Genomic DNA, 23,926 nt, shown 5'->3' with positions numbered 1-23,926 from the left:
CTTGGGCAACTTGTTTACCTTCTCTGTAACTCTTTTGTTTAGTGTGATGTTATTGATCAAATATGTGTCATTTTTCCATACCAATTCTCTGATTCTCTGACCCTAATGGAATACCCAACAATTTAATTCAATTTTGACACTATCTACCTGGAGTCAAGGTTGGATCCCACAAAATAAAGGACTCGTTTCCACAACACTGCCCTCACTTCAGATGCCCATCACAGGTCCCCAGGTACCTACGCTACTGTCCAGCCAACTACAAATTCAGGGTTCTCATGACCGTCCCCCCAGATTGGAGAATTTGCTAGATCGACTCACAGAATCTAGGGAAGCATTTTGCTTGTGTGGACTGGTTTATTATGAAGGATACAATCAGGAATAGCCAAATGGAAGAGATGTGTAGGGCACAAGATAGGGATGGTGGGGTGATGCAAGAGCTTCCATTTCCTTTCTGGGCACACTGCCCTTCCCAGCTCATGTGTGTCCACCAACCCAGAAACTCCTTGAATCACATCATTCAAATGTTTTTATAACTCAACCTGCATTCCCTTCCTCTCTTCTGAAGGAGGTGTGTGTGTGTTGTGTGTGTGTGTGTGTGTGTGTGTGTGTGTGTGTGTGTCTGAAAGCTCCCAGCTTCTAATCATATGGTTGGTCTTTCTGGTGACCATCCCCTACAAGAAGCTTTCTAGGGGTCCCACTATGACCCCCTCATTGGCATAGACTCTGGTGTTTGTGCCTGAGCGGGTCATTATGAATAAGGAAAGACTCTCCTTTCCCTCGGAGAAATTCCACCAAAGGTTTTAGGAGCTTTGTGCCAGAAACCAGGAACAAAGACCAAATAGAAAGATAATAGTTCCCTCTTATCTGAGGGGATACTTCCAAGACCCCCCAGGTAGATGACTGAAACCACAGATAGTACCAAACTCTATGTATACACTATGTTTTTTCATATATATATATATATATATGAGAAAGTTTCACTTATAAATTAGGCACAGTAAGAGATTCGCAACAGTAGCTAATAATAAAATAGAACAATTACAATACAGTGTAACAAAAGTTATGTGAATATGGCCTCTCAATGAATATCTCAGTCCTGTACTCACCCTTCTTCTTGTGATGACGTGAGATGATAAATGCCTAAGTAATGAGATGAAATGAGGGGAATGACGTAAGTGTTGTGACCTAGCGTTAGGCTACCACTGACCTGACCATACACTAACAAGAGGATCATCTGCTTCTGGACCACCCACGTGACCGCGGGTAACTGAAACCATGGAAAGAGGAATCGTGGATAAGGGGGGAGTTATGTATTTTACTTTATTTCTTAAATTTTTTTAAAGAGAAAGGGGGCACCTGGGTGGCTCAGTGGTTGAGGGTCTGCCTTTGGCTCAGGGTGTGATCCTGGGGTCCTGGGATCGAGTCCCGCATAAGGCTCTCCGCAAGGAGCCTGCTTCTCCCTCTGCCTGTGTCTCTGCCTCTCTCTATGTGTCTCTCATGAATAAATAAATTAAAAATCTTTTAAAAAAGAGACAGAGGTTGGCGGGACACCCGGGTGGCTCAGCAGTTGAATGTCTGCCTTTGGCTCAGGGTATGATCCTGGGGTCCCGGGATTGAGTCCCACATCGGGCTCCCTACATGGAGCCTGTTTCTCCTCCCTCTGCCTGTGTCTCTGCCTCTCTCTGTGTATCTCTCATGAATGAATAAACAAAATCTTAAAAGAGAGAGAGAGAGAGAATGGGGGAGAGGCAGAGGGAGAGGGAGAGAGAGAGAATCTCAAGCAGGCTCCATGCCCAGCTCAGAGCTCCATGCAGAGCTCAATCTCATGGCCCTGAGATCATGACCTGGGCCAAAATCAAGAGTCGGATGCTTAACTAACTGAGCCACCCAGGCACCTCAGGACTGCTGTATTTTATTATACCACACTTGTTTTCTCAGAGTGAGTTACCTGATAGGGATTACTTTGTGAAGAGCAGGTAAGCTATATACAAAAGTCATGATGGTACCTAAGATATAGTAACTACTCAATAAATACTAGCCATGATGTTGCTGCTATGTGAGAGATTACCAGATATAAAGTGTTGAAAAATGTCAACTGAATGTGTTGAGAAGAAGCCAGAGTCTTTTTTATTACACCTTTTTAAAAAAGATTTACTTCTTTATTTGAGAGAGAGTGTGTGTGTGAATGAAGGTGAAGTGGGGGGCGAGGGATCTCAAGCAGACTCCATGCTCAGCACGGAGCCTGATGTGGGACTTGATCTCACAACTTTGAGCTGAAATCAAGTTGGATGCTTAACCAACGGAGCCATCCAGGGACCCCTTATTACACTTTTTAAATAAAAATTACAAATTGGAAATAAGGTAAAGAGGATGGAGGGAGCATGTCCTTTTCATAGAGGAGCATTATTTAGAGGCCTGTCCAAGCATTATTGAATTATCTGGGGTGGAGTGTGTGCATGTATTTGACTCTCTCACCTACTATTTGACCAGAACACTGACACTAGGAAATTACATGTTAACCTGTGGATTTTATCCAGAACTAACCCTAAAGGTTATGATTTTATTCATTCCAACCTAGCAATCTCGTTCCAAGATTGTCATTAAAAAGTGCCCATGAATCCAGTTTCTTAAATGCTCTGAGAATGAGCCTTACCATCTTACTGCTTCCCTAACTAATGAGTTAAATACCTTTTGACAAGTGTTTGTTCTCGATCTGTAGGAGTCACTGTTTTAAATTTTGAAACTATGCTCCTGCATGATCATCAAAGTGCCAGGTCCCAGAGAGTTCCCCATGCCCACGATTTAGTTCAATGAGCATTCCCAGGGCACATTCCATGTGCGAGGCACCGTGCTGGGCACCACAGGAATGATGAGAAATGGGTAGGACTGGTCCCCAGAGCCAAGGATTTCATTAATTACTTATGGGGAGATAGGAAATATATAAATTAATTATTCCACTGTGAGGAAGAGAAAAGAACCTCTAGAGGTAGCCAAGAGCTGGCCAGGTACTCGTAGGCCAAGTGTTCTCCTGCCGGACATAACCCTTCTGCAGATCACCGGCATCAGACAAGGCCATTCCGGGACCGTGGTAGATCAAGACCAAATAAAGCAACTTCATGAGTGCATCTGAGAGCAAATAAGACGTGAACATTGTGCAAGCCACACAAATGACCAGACATCTAGGTATCCTGGCTCATTTGAGGGACTGCTGCTTCCTTACCGGTCATAGCTTGAGCTTGCTCTGTTCTTCTCACATTATAGGTAAGAATTACTAAGATAACTTATCAGAGGATCATCATTCCCCACTTCCTGACAATATCCAATGTGGAGTGAAACCATCCCCAAAAGCACCTAAAGAAGCCCCACTGTTATAATCAGTCCTTTCTAACACCTTCTTAGTGGTACCTTTCTGTCCAGAAAGGAATTAAGGGGCAAGCTAGCCAGCTACCAACCTATTGGAGGTGCAACAGACTTAGTAAAGTGACATGAGATGGAGAAAATTGTCCCCATCCCAACTTCCCTTAGAGGAAGGATTCGTGTGGGTGGCAGGAGCCACTTGGGGGAGAAGCTTGTTTCCGTTCAGGTTCTTGGCTGCAAGCAACAGAAATCAGCTCTGCTGGACTCAAGCAGAACTAAAACAGGATTGACTGCAAGGCTGAAACTGGGGTTGAGTGGGGTGGAGGGCTCATAGAACCCAAGAGGGGGCTTGGAAATGAGCAGGAATTAAGAGGGCTCCAGGGGCTGGCCACAGGACCGATCTGACCAGGACACCACTGCCATCGTTGCTGGATACTACAGCTCCAGCTTCACCACCCTTTTTGTCATTTGCTCAGTGGTCTTGGCAGGATCTTCTGGTTGGTAGTGTCTGGCAAAGTTGGGGCAGAGGCCTCCATGTTTGAACTTCTCTGATGAGAATTGACACAGTGAATGGGTCCCCTAAATTTAGAGTTTGGCTATCTAGCAACCCAAACTTGAAACTCTCATCCCATCCAGGAGTCATGCTCCACACCCCCCACTCCCTCCCTCACCCCAAGGGTAACAGTGTGAATCACAATAGATGGTCTCTAAATAGTTTTCTAAGTAGGCTGAGTCCTGCCATCTGCAGGATTTGGGGTTTTTGTCTTTTACGAGGGTTATATAGTACTGATGTCAGAATTAAATTTCTTGGAGCAATAAAGGAGAGGCTTCGCATGGACATCCAAGTCAGACTACTTAGATTAACACCCTGGCTCTGCCATTTAATTACCCGTGCGATTTTTTTTTTAATTTGCATTTATTCTATGCAGAATTTACTCCCGGGCCATAAGTTTTCTTCCGTTTCTTCTGGGATATCTTTTTCTTCTGTGCGACCTCCTCTTCTGGTTTAGGAACAATCTGCTCTTTTTCAGTAAGAATCATCGATGTGGCAGAGAGAGCTCATGTATGGGTTAATCCGGCGCTGAGCCCTGTAGGTTCTACGTTGCATCTTGGAGGCTTTGTTCACCTGGATGTGTTCAATGACCAGAGAATCTACATCTAAACCCCTAAGCTCAGCATTACTCTCTGTATTTTTAAGCATGTACAGTAAAAATCCGGCAATCTTCTTGGGCCACCGACCCTGTGTCCAGCCCCACTGTTTGGCCTGCACACACCTACCAACTCCACCATTGTAGCGACGGAATGGCACGCACTGCTTCTGCAAAGTGACATCTTTCAGATACTTGGTGGCTTTTTGGATATGCATACCCTTGATGGCCTGCGCAGTTTCACGTGTGTTCTTAAAGTGAACACGAAGATTTGAACCTCTCAACTTACATGATTTTGTAAGGTTTTCTGGGTCCAGCGAGTAGCGAACCATTTTCGGAGGTCACCCCAGGCCGTTTGGGGGAAGAGCAGCTGTGTGATTTCGGTTGAGCCATTTAACCTTTCTGAGCCACAGGATCTTTCAGCTATAAGAGTGATGATCACATGAGAATCCACTTCTCAGGGTTGTTATAACCCTATATGGATTCATTGAGAAAATCTGTGCAGAGCACTTAATGCCTGGCATGTGGTGAATTCTGAATAAATTGTAGTTAAAATCATCATCATCTTGTCACCATCATCATCACCACTGGTAATCTCCCCACACAGCGTTCAGATCCTCTTTTTTTTTTTTTTTAAGATTTTATTTATTTATTCATGAGAGACACAGAGAGAGAAGCAGAGACACAGGCAGAGGGAGAAGCAGGCTCCTGCGGGGAGCCTGATGCGGGACTCAATCCCGGGACTCCAGGATCACGTCCTGAGCCAAAGGCAGATGCTCAATTGCTGAGCTACCCAGGCGCCCCTCAGATCCTCTTTCTAAATAAATGTTGAATAAATATTTAAAGAATGTTGAAGAGGCACCCCCCTAAATGTGTCCACCTGCTGATTCCAACCAGTGATGTTAAATTTGCAGGAATCTTCCCTGCTCATTGTTGAACTGTTGGAAACTCGGAATCTGCCATGATGGGAGTATTTACACCATGGAAATTGGCAAATGACACAAAAACCAAGGCTTCTACTTGGTCCCTGACTCCCAGGCAGCTGTTAAGTATTTGCCAGCAGCACTGCTTATGATAACCCTACTCTGCCTGGTTCTGGGGCATCCAGCAGATGCTGGATTTTTGTGTTCGCTGTTTCTTTGTGATTCGGCCAAACCCTAAGGTCCTCCTTCCATGTAAAGGAGGCCACTAATCACTGGTGCTGAATAAACATGAGGTTGATTTAAATGTTAATATACTTATCAAAAGCAGATCTGCTTCTGGGGATGCAGTGAGTCTAACAGGGACTTTGGGTGGTGATGGCAGACTGTTCACACTCCAGAAGAATCCTTGGCGTTCTGGTAGGTCTAGAGCTGAGCCAGAGTGTGGGCAGACCGCCCAATGCCTAGACCCCCAGGGATGGGTGGGGAGAGCGGTGGGGGAGCCCTTCCTGGGTTGGGGGCTTTCAAATTGTTTCTATGTTTTTTTTTCTTCCATCCTTAGATGCTCAGAAAGGAATGACAGCTTTAGAATTCCCATATGGGGAAGCTTCAGGACTGCTGTGTGGTCACAAGGAGGGAGCAGGGGATTGATCTGAAAGCTGCAGCTACCATAGCATGACCACGGTCTTTATCCAACGCTGGATGGGACAGAGCGACACATGTAGCATGATTTTCTACCAGGATTTTTACTTAAACTTTACACTAAATACTGGGGGGAATTCCTATAGCCTATCTCAAAGACATTGAAATGTCAAGGTGGTTTGGCTAGCTAATGGAAATTATGAGATGGAGCTGAAGTCATCCCCCGGGAAGCCCACACCTTGGAACTGCCACTTGTTAAAACCATTTGAAAAGCATCCTGACTGCATGGATGGGGCAAAGGATGGGGGTCCTGGGGCAGAATGGGACAATAATATCTGGGTAGCATCTCTAGCCAGTGTGTCATAGTGGCAGTTGTTAGGGCTCTGGAGTCAGACCGCCTTCTTTCAATCTTGCCTTTTTTTTTTTTAAATTTTATTTATTTATTCATGAGAGACACAGGGAGAGAGGCAGAGACACAGGCAGAGGGAGTAGGAGGCTCCATGCAGGGAGCCCGATGCGGTACTTGATCCCAGGACCCCAGGATCACGCCCTGGGCCAAAGGCAGACACGCAACCACTGAGCCACCCAGGTGCCCTCCATCTTACTTTCATGCTTTGCCAGCTATGTGATCTTGGACGATTTACTTAACCTCTCTGAGCCTTCGATAAAGTTAGGAATGATAATACCTGCCCTACAGATGAAATGAGGTAGTACCAGGTCCTGTTCCCGACCTGTGTACGTGCTCAGGCGAGTGCTCGCTGCTGTTAGGACTGTGTGAGCATGAGAGGTGGCCGTGGGGCGGGGAGGGTAGGTTTGGGAGAGGACCTAGCACACCTGCAGAGACTCAGCAGGTAGCAGAGAAAGCACAGGAGGCCCAAACGTCCAAGGGGCTCAGAATAGAAACTGTATTGATAGCAAAATGCAAAGCAGGATCATTTGAAATCCGGATGTTTAATTGGATTTCTCTGGGGGTGACTCACCACCTTTGATAAATGCTATTGCTCTCATGAGGTCTCTATCATGGGATTTGAAAATTTTCCACCTGCAATTGCAGTCCCGAGGCCTTGTTTTAATAAAAACTCGGGGACCATGTGTCTGCTCCGTGGCCACCTGCCCGCCTGCTTTTCCTTATCACAGGTTTACTGAGACCTGTCAGGTGCAGGTGAACCTGAACCGCAGAGGGAAGACTTGAGGTCCCTTAGAGGGTGCACACAGTCTATTAGGGAGAAATACGAGTGTCCAGGTTGTTATGGGGGGGGGGGGTGGACGGCGGTATGACCTGGGCCTTGGCAGCGTGAATGAAGAGCACCTGATCCAGCCACAGGGGTAATCAGGAAGGCCGTCTCGGGGACTGCTGAGGAATTAGCCTGAGACAAAGGTGTTCTGATCCCGGGAAGACTTGAAGGGAGAGCAGGCTTGAAGGTCGAAGGTGAGGATGCACGCAGGTGTGCACTGGGCTACTAGCCCAGAGTGGCCAGTCCATGGCTAGAGATGAGGCCAAAGAAATAAAGTCGCAGATGGGTTTCTACCGTGGTTGCAGTGACCCAAGGCTGGCCAGGTTTGCCTCTGGGGAGAGGGGTGGCCTGTAGTAATTTAAAATGAAAAACAAAAAAACAAAAAAACAAAAAAAAAAGAAAAACAAGGGGCTCCTGAGTAACTCAGTGATTGAGCATCTGCCGTGGGCTCAGGTCATGACCTCAGGGTCCTGCGCTTGAGCCCCGTGTTGAGTTCCCTCCCTGCTCAGTGGGGAGCCTGTTTCTCCCTCTCCCACTCCTCCACTTGTGCCCTCTCTCTCTGCCAAATAAATAAAATCTTTAAAAAACAAAATGCCTCTTTCTTAAAAAATTTATTTATTTATTTTTGAGAGAGAGGGAGAGAGAATCTCAAGCAGACTCTGCAATGAGCACGGAGCTTGACGTGGGGCTCGATCCCACAACCCTGAGATCACGACCCGAGCCAAAAGCAAGTCAGATGCTTAACCGACTGCACCACACAGGCGCCCCCCAAAAACAAAACACTTTAAAAGTCATCCAGATAGCATACCAAGCATCTTTTCCAACCACAGAGGTATATGCATATTGTGAAAAAAAAACACAGAGAAGCAAATGAAAGCAATAAAAATTCCTTCAAAATCATCACTGTAACATCTCGAATGGAGTCTGTGCATATGTACTTTGCAAAACTGGATCCTCACATTTGTTAACCATTTTTTATAGGGTTTATTCTCTGACACCAATCCCATCTCTCCCACACGTCATTTTTAATGCCTGGGTTATGAATCCCGTTATGCCTATGTCCCATACTTACTTATGCAGCCTGCTATTAATGGTGGACATTTAGGTTGCTTTTTGTTTTTTTTTGCTATTGCAAACGAGGCTGTATTGCACATAATCATTGCTAAATTTTTATGGTACCCTTAACACTCTCTTGAGGATGAAACCTTAGAAATGGAAATCAGTGGGTATAATCAAGAGTTTAAATATTTTCAAAGCCCTTGACATAGGTTTCCAAATTGTCCCCAATTTTCTCCTCCCATCAGTCCATGGGCCATGTTTCTTATTTCTCCCTGAGGCTTTTCATCCCGGTCTTCTCAGACTCCCACAGGGCAGGAAACCATTCAACAGAGGGCTGTCCAGTGGCCGTGGGGAGGGCCGAGTCTAGGAGATGCAGCCACTATTCTGACTACTGCAGCCTGCAGAAGACTTCACTCCTCCCCCAGCATAGAACATTCTACCCCCTACTCCCCAGCCCCGGGCTTGGAAATGAAGTTGATGCTGAAACTCTAGCCTTCCTCTTCTCCTGGGATTGCCAGAGAAAACACAGGACGCCGAGTTCTATCTGAATTTCAGATAAACCACAGATCCTGTTTTTAGGGTGGGGTATGTTTCAAACATTGTGTGGGGCATCTTTATACTACAAATTATCAGATATTTATCTGAAAAGCAAATCTAATTGGGTGCCCTGGTTTTTGTTTGTTTACCAAATCGGGCAGCCCTAACCCCTTAGTATCTCAGCTCATCTCTTCTCTCTTGGCTGTACTTTCTCGAGGGGTCCTCTTGAGAAAATCTTTCAGGCTGGCTGGCAATAACCTCGTAATGGTTGTTGAGTTCTTCCCTATAGAGGTTGAAAATTATATATGGAATCCACGTGCTCTTCTGGAGTATTTACAGTGATTCCTTTTCTCTGCTCCCTTCTCTTTTCCCTTTTTTCCCTCCTACCCTCACCTGTTTGAAACTTAATCTTTCTCCACATCTTTAATTCTTTTTTTTAAAAAGAATTTATTTATTTATTTGAGAGAGAGAGAGAGCACATGGGTGAGGGAAGGGCAGATGGAAAAGGAGAAACCGACTCCCTGCTGAGCAGGGAACCTAACATGGGCAGGGAACCTAACATGGACCCTGAGATCATGGCCTGAGCAGAAGGCAGGCACTTAACCAGGCGCCCTGTCTGCATCTTCAGTTCCTGGTGAGCCACTCAGCCAAGGGCCTCAGGGCCAGGATTAGAAAAACCTGGGGCCAGAACCCCCTCCCCTTCCTAGCTTTCTGAGCTATTCAAGGGACCACTTACGGATGCTATCTAGGCTCTATCTTGGTAGGAGATTGGAGCCTCAACATAAAATGAGAAATGAAATCTCAGAAACTTAGTATCTCCTTTCAAGAGACAAAGGACGCATAGAAGGACAAATGCTTTTGCAGAAATTGCCAGATCACATTAGCTGGTGCCTGCAGGCAGTCTGTTGGCCAACCTTCTATGCATTGGGCACAGCCCAATTCCTCGCTGGAGCCCGGAGAAGAGGGCAGGCTGGACCCCTAGTGAAAGCAGCAGGACCTGTGAGAGCCCTCCCGGCTCACCGCATGGCCTTGGTGGCTGGCCTAGATACTCAGTGGCTTGTGCAAGTGAAAATTGAGTCAGGAAGCCTGGCACACAGTAGGCTCTTAATAAGTATTTTCAGGATGATTGATTTATTAGATGCATCAGCAAGTCAATGCATCTGTGAGCAATAGTCCCCTCTCTGGGGATTGGCTTCTTCATCCATATAAGGTGAGAGCTCTTCCAGCCTCAGCAAGTCCTTTAGTCTCTGATTAATGCATGGTCCTTTCTGAAGATCAGGACTTGACAAAACATTTCTACAAAGAGCCAGCTGGTAAAAATGTGAGAGTGCAGCCGGCCGTAATACAACCTCTGTCCCAATGACTCACCTCTGCAGTTAAGCGAGAGCAGCCACCGACAACCCGTGAATGAATGGGCACGGCTGTGTTCCAATAAAACATTATTTATAGACACTGAACTTTGAATTTCATTTAATTTTCATGTGTCCGGATATTTTATCCTCCTTTTGATTTTTTTTTTTTCTATTTAAAAATGTAGAAACCGTCTTATCAGGGCATGCTGGGGGGGCTCAGTCTGGTGAATGTCCGACTCTTGATTTCATCTCAGGTCGTGATCTCAGGGTTGTGAGATCCAGCCCCATATTGGGCTCCATGCCCCAAACCAAACCAAACCCCCCCAAAACAGAACAAAACCCCCCATTCTTAGCTCATCCAATGTACCAGAGCAGACAGTGGGCTGGATTTGGTCTATGGGCTGTAGCTTGTCAATGGTGCTGAAGACTCATGAACAAACCCATCCTCCATGAAGTCTCCTGGGTACCTTACACAGAAAGTTCAGAGTGAGGGTGCTCTCTTCCAGGTGTGTGCACACGGGTCACACATCTAGCCAAACTGGCTTTCATAGACACGTTGCCGTGCCATGCTCTCACTCTAGAACCCATGATGGCTCCCATGGTAGGCCATTGTAACCCAGACCCACCAATATGTCCTATGCAGGTGGACTCTTCACTTGCCACATACTTGGGGACAACACACGCCTTCCTGCAGCCAGCTGAGTGAGCTGCCCCTGTTGCCTGAGGGCCTGGCACCCTTCTCCCCGACATCAAGGCTGTGCCCCTGCAAGTGGCCCCTCATGCTGAAAAACCTTCCCCCCAACTACTCTGAGCTCTGTCTTCCCCAGACTCCAACCACCATAGGGGATGGAACTTGCATATTCCCAGTGGGGAGACCAGACTGCCTTGGTGGTTCAAGTTCCTGTCGCTCTGTGACCTTGAACAAATTCCTGACATCATCAGAAGGGTGATAATAATAGCATTCACCTGGGAGGGTCGCTGTGAGCATTAATTGAGGTGTTTTGTGCTAAATGCTTAGCCCAGAGCCCGGCACCGATAGTACAAAAACATGAATAAATGTCAACTACGGTTATACTTCTGTATTGCTTGACATTTTTACAGGGAGGCTGCATTTAAGGAATATTTAGACAATAACCAAAGATCAGAAATACCCTTCCAGGCCTAAAACAAAACTCAACAACATTGTGGAAATTTTTTTTTTCAGGTAAATCTGTAATTGACGCGTGTGGCACACACACAGGAAGGGACACAGACCCTCACGGTTCAGCTTGATGAGTTTTTCAGTGCTAGCAATTTCCTTTGACTCACAAGTGAGACAGTCTAGAAAAGCCCTGGGGGGTTGGGTGCAGAGAAGTAATCTGTGCTCCTGGGGAGGTGATGTTCTTTTGGGAACAGGGGATCCCGGGGAGGTGACGTTCTTTTGGGAACAGAGGGTCGCATCGAGGAACAAGGGTAGGGTTATAACAGAAGGAGAAGCACGCAGATCACAGACACGTCACAGAGCAAACAGGCAGCTTGCTCCTCAGTGTTGCGTCACAAGGATGTCCATGTCGTAGATGTGTCACCTAAGCCCGTGACAGGCGTCTCTCTGGGCCCTTGATCCCTGGCAGGATGCTAAGAAGTGATTGAGCCCACGGGCTCCCCGAGATGTCACAGTCCTTATATCCCCCCACCCCCCGGGGATAACATTTAAGCTCATTAATCCAAGAACACTAAACAAATGCCCACGTTCATCATCCTCACCATTCGGCTTGAGAACATTGAAATAGCACAGGAAAGTGAGACTCATTCTCTGATGCGGGGACAGTGGCGAGGATTCTTCAGGAGTGTCTGAAAGGCGACAGCCTGGCCACACACCTCCTCACCCAGGGCAGACGGCTGTGACCTTTATCCTGTGCACCGACTACGTGTGTGCTGAGCGCAGGGCCGCTTGCTGGACACCGGGAACTTGTTTCATGCTCATGCAACCCCAAGACAAGGGTATAATTCCTCTTCCAAGCAAGAGCACTGAGGCCCAGACCAGGGCGGGACCTGCCCACGTTGTACAGGCAGTGAACGGTGAACATGAGATCAGCCGTCAGGTCTGGCGGGCTCCATGTGCTAGCAGAACATGGCCCAGATGGGCCAGGTGCATGGCCCAACATAGAATGAGGGATCCCCTCATTTTATACACGAAACAGAGCTCCTGAGAGGGGAGGAATGACTTGTCCAAAGTCACTGTGGTATAATAAGAAGTATGTCTGGGCTTTGACTCCAGTTTCTGATACAAAGGTCCTGACACTCTTGTACTTTCCTGAGTGGTAGGAGGTGCTGGGAGCATCTCCTTTGTGTTGCTATTTGGTCTTTGACCAAAGTTCCCGACATGAGGAGCCCCTAGGAGTTTTCTGAGTGATTAGAGTATCTTCTTGTATGCTGATAAGACGACTGGTGGCTGGGGCCCCTAGATGGCTTTAGAATGGGGGCAGGTCACCAGAAAGACCAAGGCATAATTAGAAGCTTGGAACATTCTCTAGGGGAGGGAGAGGATCTGGAGACTGACTTCAGAATTAATCATGTTAGGGTGCCTGGGTGGCTCAGTCGGTTGGGCATCTGCCTTTGGTCAGGTCATGGTCCTGGGATAGAGCTCAGGGGGGAGCCTGCTTCTCCCTCTCCCACTTCCTTTGCTTGTGCTTTCTCTCTCTCTGTCAAATAAAGAAATAAAATCTTAAAAAAAAAAGAAAGCGTCATGCTTACATGATGGAGCCTCATAAAAAAAATCTGTAAAGTAGGATGTTGGGAGAGCCTGGAGAGGGCTCCCCATATCTGGCTCTGTGCTTTCTCTTCATCACTCTGTTCACCTGTACCCTTTGTAATATAGTTTATAATAAGCCAGAAAATCTAAATGGACATTTCCCTGAATTTTATGAGCAGTTCCAGCAAAGTACTGAACCTGAGCAGGGGGATGGGGGGAACCCCGATTTATGGCCAGTTGGTCAAAAGTGCAGGTGATCTGGGTTTGCCATGGGCATCTGAAGCAGGGGTAGGCTTAGGGGATGGAGCCCTTAACCTTAGAGTCTGTGCTACCCTCAGGCAGCAAGTATCGAATTGAGTTAAGTAGTAGGACACCCAGTCAGGGTCTGCCGAGACCTGGAGAATTGCTCAGTGTGGAAAAACACACACATTTGGTGTCAGAAGGGTAGAGTGTATAGAAAGCCAGAGTTTTCCTTTTAGTGATGGGAGAGGCTTGTGCTGGGACTCAGGTCAGGGTCCAGGCTCCAGGCCCTAGACCAGTGTTTCATCTCTGGATGGATGCTATTTCTTCTCACCCCATCCCAGGAATGCCACAGCATCCATAATTTATAAAAGAAAGAGCCAGATAAATATTATTTTTAAAAGTCAGCCTTTTCCTCTGTCAGTCTACTTCCACCTTCGTATTACGGTCTCTGCTGGATTTCCATTAGGCTCCAGACCATGTCATTTTCAAAGATATTTGGTAAAGCAGCTGCACCATTATTCTGACAGAGCTTGATCACTTTTTCCTGCCCAAAGCTGGTAAAATGACCAATTTTCTCCATCATCCCTGCATGAAAGGCTGAGACGCAGAATGGCATGGGCTGCCTTCTTTTCCCTGTTGCATTAATCAGGTTCTTGGAGATGACATCTCCCCCTCCCTCCCTCTCATTCTCTCTCTCTCTCTCTCTCTCTCTCTCTCTCTCTCTCTGGAACAAGCTGGCAACAGAAGAGTTTAATTTCTAGGACTTAGCTCTATTTCTACAGAGAACTAGACTAACGTGCCTTATTCAAAAGTTCCAGCCAAGCTTCAGAAGTGCTTTGCATAAACTATTGAAATACTTTTTAATGTATCGGTGAAGATGTCTTCAGCTACAAGTAACAGAACATTCGATTAATAGTGTCTTAAATCTAGGGGCACCTGGGTGGCTCAGTCAGTTTGGCGTCTGACTCTTGAATTCAGCTCAAGTCATGATCTCGGGGTCATGAGATCGAGGCCTGTGTTGGGCTCTGAGCTGGGCATGGAGCCTGCTTAAGAGTCTCTCTCTGTCCCTCACCTATTCAAAAAAAAATTTTTTTAATAGTGTCTTAAATTTAGGGTGATCAGCTGTCCCCCTTTGCCTGGGAGGGGCTGGTTTTCCATGACATGGGAATTTCAGCGCTAAAGCTGAAACAGTTGCAGGCAAACCAAGACAGTTGGTCACTCTACTTAAACCATAAGAACATTTAGTATTTACTTCACAAGAAGTTCAGATATGGGTGGTCTGAGAGTCAGCAGGGTGCCTCCTTCTTCTTCCTTCCCCGTGCCATTCTCACCACAGTGACAAACTGAAGCATCAGGACTAGGGGCGGGGTAAGACTGAGGATTTGGATCATCTTTCCATGGAGCGGCCCCAAGCAGACTTCCTCTTCCATCTCATTGACTGGAAGTGGGTCTCTTGGCTACCTCTAGCTGCAAGGGAGCCTGGGAAAGTGGATGTCTGGCAAAGGCAGATGGGATTGCTATCACTGTTGCTGCAGACTAAGTTTTTACCCCCCAAATTCATATGTTGAGGCCCTAATCCCCAGTGTGATGGTACTGGGAGGTGGAGCCTTTGGGAGGTACTTAGGTCATGAGGGTGGAGCCCCTACAAATGGGATTGGGGTCCTTATACAAGTAGACCCCAGAGAGAGAGGATCCCTTTCTCCACCCTGTGAAGATTTAGCAAGAAGGTAGCCACCTGCAAACCAGGAAGGAGACCCTCACCAGGGACCATATTGGCTGACATCTTGATCTTGGTGGACTTCCTAGCACTTCAGAACTGTGAGAAATCGATGTTCGTGGTTTAAGCCAGACAGCCTATGGTATTTTGTTATGGCAGCCTGAGCTTACTAAGACAACTGGCTTCCATGGGGGGGAGGGGGGAGATACTGCTTCCTGAACAAGCCAGGGCTCTAGGAAGAAGGTGGAGGGTGAAGGTCAGTTCGATGGGCAACAGATCATGTCAACTCAAGGACAAGAACCAACTCAAGGAGTCACACAGACAGGAGACACCATGGCAAAGTGGTCAAGAGCACAAGCTGAACCCCAACTGCCCTTTCTCAGGGTGGAGCTTTGGGCACGTTGCTTAACTTCCCTTTCATCTTCTGTAAAATGAGGATGCACACCCTTTTCTCATAGGACGGGCTGCAAGGACTTAGTTGAGTTTATGCATAGAAAGTGTGAGACAGTGCCTGGCACATAGCAGATGCTCAATACATGTTGACTTTTTGTTTCTCTTAATGGTGAAAGCCTTCCCTCCATGTTCCAGAGAAATACCTGATTTTTATTTATTTATTTTAAAATATTTTATTAAAAAAATAAAATATTTTATTTATTTATTTGGGAGAAAGAGAGCGTGAGTGGCAGGGAAGGGCCAAGAGAGAGGGAGAGCAGACTTCCCTCTGAGCAGGGAGCCCGACGAGGGACTCAATCCTAGGACCCCGGGATCATGACCTGAGTTGAATGCAGATGCTTAACTTATTGAGCCACCCAGGCCAGCCAGACCTGATTTTTATTGAGGTGAATAGTCTGATAAATAACTTGGGAAGGAGGACGAGAGAATACGCTCCTTTCCTGGGGGGATGTTCCAGGAACCAGCATGCTTTGGGCTTTCACAACTGGGGTTTGTAAGTTGAAGACCAGAACTGGGTTGTCTGGGATGGGAGGGCCCTCCTTTGGCTGCAAGGTGTGTGGAAGAGGAATGGAGAGAAAGAGAAGACATGGGAACTGGTAGCAAGAGAGAAATGTGAGGGCAAGAGTGCTATCTAATGGGGATTTTCATGAGGATCTGCAGCATGACTCCCCCTGAGAGCTTCTGAAGGTTTCCACCTTAACTGTTAATGGTGGTAGATTTGAGTGTGTTTGGGAGAACTCAAAATCATGCTGCCTGTGGTTTCAAGAAGGACAGAAGAGTGAGGACTAAGACCTCCCAGGGCACGCCTGCCACACTTGGGTTACAGAGAGGAGACACTCGGAGCAGAACAGCGGCCTCTGGGTTGCGCGGAAGGTTCGAGGTCACGCATCATTTTAGTTTCCTTTCTCGTACCCATTGGTATTTTCCAAAAACTCTGCAGTGAGCAAGGGTCTCTCCTACAATTAGGTAAGAAGTTATTTGAAAACTTTTGCATCAAGGAACATAACCAATAAAGATGATTATTTCTCAGGTTGAACACATTCCATTTGTCAGATTTTTCCCCAGCATCATTTGCTCTCTCTCCCTGCTTCTTTGTCATAGTTAATCGTTACAACAGATGCCAATTACCGAGCACTCTACTCTATGTGTCCCGGGCACACGCTCAGCCTTTGACACGTGGAATAATCTGGGGAGACAAGACTATTTCCATTTTAAAAATGAGGAAAGTGGGGACACCTGGGTGGCTCAGTGGTTGAGCACCGCGTTTGGCTCTGGGCATGATCCCGGGGTCCTGGGATCGAGTCCCGCATCGGGCTCCCTGCATGGAGCCTGCTTCTCCCTCTGCCTGTGTCTCTGCCTCTCTCTGTGTGACACTCAAGAATAAATTTTAAAAAATCTTTCAAAAAAAAAAAAAAACCAAGGAGAGTAAGACTCAGAGAAGTTAAGTTGCTGGTGTGTAGCCACTTAGACATAGAGCTGTTGGGTGCCAGTGCTCTTGCTTCTAACCATTGCCTCTCTTTTGCCCCTATCACCCCACCTTTCCTTCTTTCATCTCTCAAAAATGATCAGTCAGGTACCCGTCTCAATTCTGTGGTTATAACCCACGATTTTTCAACGTGAGCATGATTGATTCAGATAGGATCAGTCTCTACCACGGGGCCATCCCGTGCACTGTAGGATGTTTAGCAACATCCCTGGACTCTGCCCAGTAGATGCCAGCAGCCATCCCCACACGCGCCCAGTTGTCACAACCAACGTGTCTCTAGTCGTTGCCAAATATCCCCGGAGACCGAAATCATCCTCATTAGAGCCACTGATGTAGGCTGATCTCTGCAATCGATGCGGAAAAGGATTCTGGAGCCCCTCCAGCTGAACCATCGCCGATAGGAGCCCACGGGAACAGGCTGTGCCCTCCTGGCAAGCCCTCTGTCTCGCTCCAGGCAGCTGCCACCTGCTAGGACATTTTAGGGCAGGGCCTGACGAATGACAAATGGGGGCCTCTGGCAACGGGGAGATGATCCTGCTGCTTGTCCTGAAAGCTGGGAGCTAGTATCAGAAGAGGGGGGTCATGCGGGCCAGCAAAGGAAGGGCGGGGGTGGGGGGCCCAGCTGGTCTGTGGATGGCACTTCTGAATGGGGGGAGCAGATTTGTGGAAGGAGGCTGCAAGGTTGGATTCAGAGGAGTTGATTTCTAATCCTTGGCCTGTTCCCACTTGCTATGTGGACTCAGACAAGTCCTTTGAGAATGTGAATGCTCCCCTCTTGCTGGGATAGTAGGATGATGTGTCCAAACTGGCCCCTCCATCCACCTACCCCCAACCCCAGCCATGCCCTTCGCTTTATTCTTCTTCAGAGCATGTGACATTCTGTTGTATTTGCATTCACTATCTGTCAACCCACCTAAATTTATAGCTCCTGAGGGCAGAGGAAGCTGCTGCCTGCCTGGAGCCCACGACGGTGGTGGGCACAAGAGATGTTCAATAAAGACGTGCAGAATGAAGGCAGATACCCTCTACGCCCCACAGGGAAGCGATTTGAAAATATGTCTCAGTAGCTGCAGCCACGTCAAGCTCTTTGTACTCGGTGATGCCACTTCTGAGAATCCACGGCCCCCACTCCAAATAATCTAACATGAAGAAAAAGCCTCATGTGAATCCTTTCCTTTTTCGTACCTATTGGTATTTTCCAAAATCTGGAAAATTATTTCAAGATTCCAGATGTATCCGACAGTGGCTAAAATGGCACCCCCAAAACCCAACCTGAAAACCCCACCTACGTAATGAAGATAAGGAGGTAATTAAAGCAGCCTTGAAACATCTACTTGGTGAAATTCCGGGTATCTGGTACATGTATTGTTTACAACCATCTAAGTTAAAATTATAGCACATCTACAAAACTGTAATTCGTAATGCCACATTGTCCAGGCAGCCCGATGAGTGAGATAATAGGAGTGAGCGTCCTTTCACACATATTGGTGGGAATATCATACACAATCCATCTGGAGGGCAATTTGGAAGTTACTAATTAAAACATAAGAGTTGGGGTGCCTGGGCAGCTCAGTTGGTTGAGCATCCAACTCTTGGTTTTGGTATAGGTCATGATCTCAGGGTCCTGGGATGGAGCCCCGCATCCGGCTCCCCTTCTCTCTGCCCTGCCCCTCTGCCCCTGCTCTCTCTCTCTCTCTCTCTCTCTCTGTCAAATAAAATAAATCTTTAAAAAAAATGTAAATGTTATATGTCACTTGACCCTGTGATTACATTTCTAGGAATTAATTTTTCTAGGAATTAATGTATTTCTAGGAATTTATCCTAGAAACAACCCAGATGTCTGCGCATTGGGGAATGGTTAAATAAATCACCACATAGCAATATAATGAAATAGTATGGGGATCCCTGGGTGGTGCAGCGGTTTGACGCCTGCCTTTGGCCCAGGGCGTGATCCTGGAGACCTGGGATGGAATCCCACGTCAGGCTCCTGGTGCATGGAGCCTGCATGAAGCCTGCTTCTCCCTCTGCCTATGTCTCTGCCTCTCTCTCTCTCTCTCTGTGTGACTATCATAAATTAAAAAAAAAAAAATTAAAAAAAAAAAGAAATAGTATGCAGCCATTAAAAACGAGGAGATGTGCATGTACTGACACGGAAGAAGGCCCAAGATATATCATGAACTTAAAAAAAATTGCAAAATGTTTTTGCATAATAACAATGATGTTGTAACTTATGGTATAAACATGAACATTTAAAAAAATCTGGAGGAATATATACCAAAGTGTTGACAATGTCTTTTTTTCTAAAAGATTGTGGGAGATTTTCCTCCACATTATGAATTTCTATAATGTTTAAAATTTTTTAATATAACTGATAAAAGAAAACACTGAACCTGCAGCCTGAGTTCACTTGTATAAGCAAACAGAATCAAGGACGTGAAGACCAAAAGCAATCAAAGTATTATTAACAGTTATTGATCATTTCTAAGTAGTAGCAGGCACTTCTGTTTTTCTTCCTTTTCTCTTATTTTTAAAAATTTTTATTTATTTAAGTAATCTCTAAACCCCACATGGGGCTCGAACTCACAGCCCCAAGATCGAGAGTCAGATGATCTTCTGGCTGAGTCAGCCAGGCACCCCTGTTTTTCTTCTTTTGAAGGAGAACTTGTATAAAGGGCATATGTGGGGGACACCTGGGTGGCTCAGTGGTTGAGCATCTGCCATTGGCTCAGGTTGTGATCCCGGGGTCCTGGAATCGAGTTCCACACCAGGTTCCTCGCAGGGAGCCTGCTTCTCCCTCCTTCTCTGTTTCTCTTATGAATAATTAAATCTTAAAAAAAAAAAGAGCATGTGTGGTCCACTTGTCAGAATAGCTAAATTTAACAAGTCAGGAAACAACAGATATTGATGAGGATGTGGAGAAATGGGAGCCTTCTTACACTGTTGGTGGGAATGCAAACTGGTGCAGCCACTCTGGAAAACAGTATGGAGGTTTCTCAAAAATTTGAAAATAGAGCTATTCTATAACCTAGCAATTGTACTACTAGGTATTTACCCAAAGGATATAAACACTGTGATTCAAAGGGGCACCTGCACCAGAATGTTTATAGCAGCAATGTCCACAATAGCTAAAATATAGAAACAGCCTTGATGTCCACTTGATGTCCATTAACAGAAGAATGGATAAAGAAGATGTGAGATATATATATATATATATATATATATATATATATATATCCAATATATATATTGGAATATATTCCAATACATATATTGGAATATTACTCAGCCATCAAAAAATGAAATCTTGCCATTTGCATCAATGTGGATGGAACTAGAGGGTATTAGGCTAAGCAAAATATGTCAATCAGACAAAGACAAATACCATATGATGTCACTCATATGTGGCATTTAAGAAACAAAATAGATGAACATAGGGGAAGGGAAAGAAAAATAAGATGAAAACAGAGAGAGAGGAAAACCATAAGAGACTTTTAACTCTAGGATACAGACTGAAGGCTACTGGAGGGGATGGGGTGAGGGGATGGGATAACTGGGTGATGGGCATTAAGGAGGGCACATGATGTGATGAGTGCTGGGTGTTACATACAACTGATGAATCACTAAATTCTACCTCAGAAACTAAAAATATACTATGTTAATTAAATTGAACTTAAATTTTAAAAAAGAGCATGTGTAGTCTTCACAGAGGATAACATCCTCCCCTAAACCCTTTGTTTAAACTGGGTGATGCTCAGGGTGTAGAACGTTCGGTCAACGTAACCTGCTGTGGCCTGGTGTCCTGTCTCCCCAGGATGGATGACATCCAGCTCTGCAACGACATTATGGACCTGAAGCAGGAGCTACAGAACTTGGTGGCCATCCCAGGTAAGCATTAGGGACTCCAGCCTAGCGAAGGAGCTACCCAGAGCACCCTGGCCAGCCCCATCTGTGCCCCTTCCGTCTGGAAGACAGAGTTCACCTCCTGTCCTAATGCAGCACCATTCTTGCAATGCACCACTCCACATCAGGTAGACTCGGTTTCAAGTCCTAATTCTACATCCCCCTTGACCTTGGAAAAGTTACTTTATCTGACACTCAATTTCCCATCCTCTAAAAATGGGACTAGTCATAGCACTCATTGGCTATAAATCTCATTGTGATACACAAAACATGGCAAGCTATGAGCTTAGCTTCACATCTGGCCCAAAAATAAGAGTCTGGTGAGTATTAATAATTATTACTATTACTATTCTTTTGGGGGGCAGATAGAGTAGGGTGGTTACAAGCTCTGACTTTGGAGTCCAACCTAGATCTGTCCATTACTAATGACATGACCTGGAGCAGCTTACTCCTCTAAAACTCAGGTTTTGTCACCTGTCAACTGGGACAACGATGATATCTACCTCGTAGGGTCGTTGTGGGATTGACTGAGTGGAAAACCATGTACAGTGCTATGCACGGTTCCCATCCTATAGTAGGTGCTTAATAAATTATTCCTGTTGTTATTGTCATTTACTGAACAAATTTCCACCCACCCTTTTAACATATTTATTTATTAATTCATCTTAACATGACAGTAACAAACCTGAACCGTAATTATCTTTTCCAAACTCACAAATATTTAATGAGAAAGGTGGCATTTTTCAAGGATTTTATTTATTTATTTGAGAGAGAGCAAGAGTGAGAGTGAGCATGAGCAGGAGCGGCACAGGGAGAGGGAGAAACAGATTCCCCGCTGAGCAGGGACTCGATCCCAGGACCCCAGGACCATGAGCTGAGCTGAAGGCAGATGCTCAACTGACTGAGCCACCCAGGTGCCCTGAGAAAAGTGGCATTTAAAAATTTTTTTTATGAAATCTCTTTTACATCTTGTTTAATATATTGTCATATCTGCTCTGGTAGGTATTGTGTTGGAAAATCTTGTTTTGCTTCAAGTATATGGAATAAATCCAGATATACAGAACATATAATTTCTCCCCATCCTTCAGGTCATAGTTTATGTGGCCCCTTTTCCCGAGAGAGCCTTCCCTGCTCATCCAGGCTGGCTGGGTCTGGTAGGTGCTAAGGGAGGGGGTAGTGGATGAGGAATGAGGGCCTGGTAGGTGCTAAGGGAGGGGGTAGTGGATCCAGGAACACCACTCCATCTCAAGAACCTTGCCTTGGCCTTGGGGAGGAGCAGCACAGGCCGGATAAGCACCCCCTGGCCCCTACTTGAATGTGTTTGCCCTTCTATCAGTTCCGTAAGTGTGTCTCACGAGACACTGCAGCTGCAAGCCTGGAACTAGGTGCTGGGCATGTGGTGATGAAGACAAAAGGATTCCCTGCTCTAGCCGCTCATGAGCCAGTGGGAAGAGACAGGGCCTGGCACACGGCGGGTTCCAGAGAGCGAGAGCAGTCGCTATGACGGAGCAGGACGTGCAGTGGAATGCATTGCAGATCCAGGGGCACCCGGGTGGCTCAGTCGGTCAAGCACTCATCTCGGTTTCAGCTCAGGTCATGATCTCAGGATGGAGAGATCGAGCCCCATGTGGGGCTCTGTGCTCAGCGTGGAGTCTGCTTGGGATTCTCTCTCTGTCCCTCTCCCTCTACCCTTCCCGCCACCTCCCTCGCACACACTCTTTCTCTCCCTCTGTAAAGAAAAAAGAGAAAGCGAGAATGCGTCGTAGAACTGGGCACTGTTCTAGATGCCTTCTCACTAGGACATGCAGGGCTGGGCCATTCCTTGTTGGGGTTAGTGGGGGGCTGTCCTGTGCACTGCAGATGCTTAGCAGCACCCCTGGGCTCTATCCCCCAGATGCCAGTAGCAACTCCCCCACAGCTGTGACAACCAAAAATGTCTCCACGTGTTGCCAAATATACCCTGGCAGGAGGGTGCAACACTGCCACCTGTCTAAGGAGCCCTACATTAGAGCCCAATGACCTGTTGAATCCAGGCTTGCCAGACAGGTGGCCTTCACAAGGCAACCTGATTTCTCTGAGCCCTAAATTCCTTGTTTGCAAAACGAGGCCAATAACGCCACCCTCACATGGTTGCTCTGCAGATGCTGTGAGGTAGTAGAGGCAAAGCAGGGGAGCACTCAGTACATTCTCGTTCTGCGGGCAGTGTGTATAGGGCTAACAGATCCTTCGGACACCACTGCTCTAGCGAGCTGTCACCAGGTGCCAGGGACTGTGTCGGGTGACAGCAAACGGGTATAGGGTTTCTCTTCGAGGTGATTCAACTGTTCGAAAATTGATCGTGGTCATGGTTGCATGACTCGATGGGTATCTTGTAATGGTATGTGAATTATATCTCAATAAAACCGTTACAACAGAAAGTCACATGTCAGACCCAGAGAGCAATGTCCAGACATCACCCACTAGAAATTCCATTCGGTTAGTACATGGGTCATTTTTGAAAGCCTCATGAGATGGAGAGGAGCAGCCACGGTGAAGAGCCACCAGACCTGTTGTGCGGTTGCATTTCATATCCTGTCTAGAAGTAGTTTCAGAGATATAAATACCCGCCCCAGCTGACGGAAGCACCCAACGGACAATGACAGGGGAGCCCCCTGGAGACCTCAGCCATTGTATTAGCTCCCTGTGGCTGCTGTAACAAATTCCCTTGAAATCAGCAGCATGAAACAACATAAATTAATTCTCCCTCAGTGCTGGAGGCCAGAAGTCCAGAATCCAAGTGTCAACCGGGCCCTGCTCCCTGTGGAGGTTCTAGAGGAGAGTCCTTCCTCGCCTCCTCCAGCTCCTGGTGGCCGCCTGCAATCCCTGGTACTGCCTGGCTTGAGGCTGGCTTGCTCCAGTCTCTGCTTCCGTCGTCCCATGGCTTCTTCCCCATACGTTTCTGCGTCCTCTCCCCTTCTCACAGGACAGCTGTCATTGGATTTATGCTCACCCTAGTGAATATGACTTCATCTCAACTAATTACATCTGCAAAGCTCCTGTTTCCAAATAGGGTAGTCATATCATTGGCAATGTGGGGGGGGGGTGGAATGATACTATTCAACCCAATACTGGCATGAAGCTCAATCCAACCTCACAAGGGTCCAGAA

The 23,926-nt window shown here is 46.5% G+C and overlaps 1 protein-coding gene across 3 annotated transcripts in view; it reads left to right on the top strand.

Moving 5' to 3' along the window:
- The window catches only part of BMERB1 (bMERB domain containing 1), a 130,776-nt gene that overhangs the window by 82,246 nt on the left and 24,604 nt on the right, over window positions 1–23,926 (top strand). For all 3 annotated transcript variants that reach the window (XM_038540279.1, XM_038540278.1, XM_038540280.1), the window contains exon 3: window positions 20,692–20,765. In XM_038540279.1, the coding sequence (XP_038396207.1) occupies window positions 20,692–20,765 (74 nt within the window). The remainder of the gene's footprint in view (window positions 1–20,691; window positions 20,766–23,926) is intronic.

The sequence above is a fragment of the Canis lupus genome, chromosome 6, assembly GCF_011100685.1.
Source record: "Canis lupus familiaris isolate Mischka breed German Shepherd chromosome 6, alternate assembly UU_Cfam_GSD_1.0, whole genome shotgun sequence".
NCBI classification, from domain to species: domain Eukaryota; kingdom Metazoa; phylum Chordata; class Mammalia; order Carnivora; family Canidae; genus Canis; species Canis lupus.
This window is presented reverse-complemented; position numbering and strand designations above follow the sequence as displayed.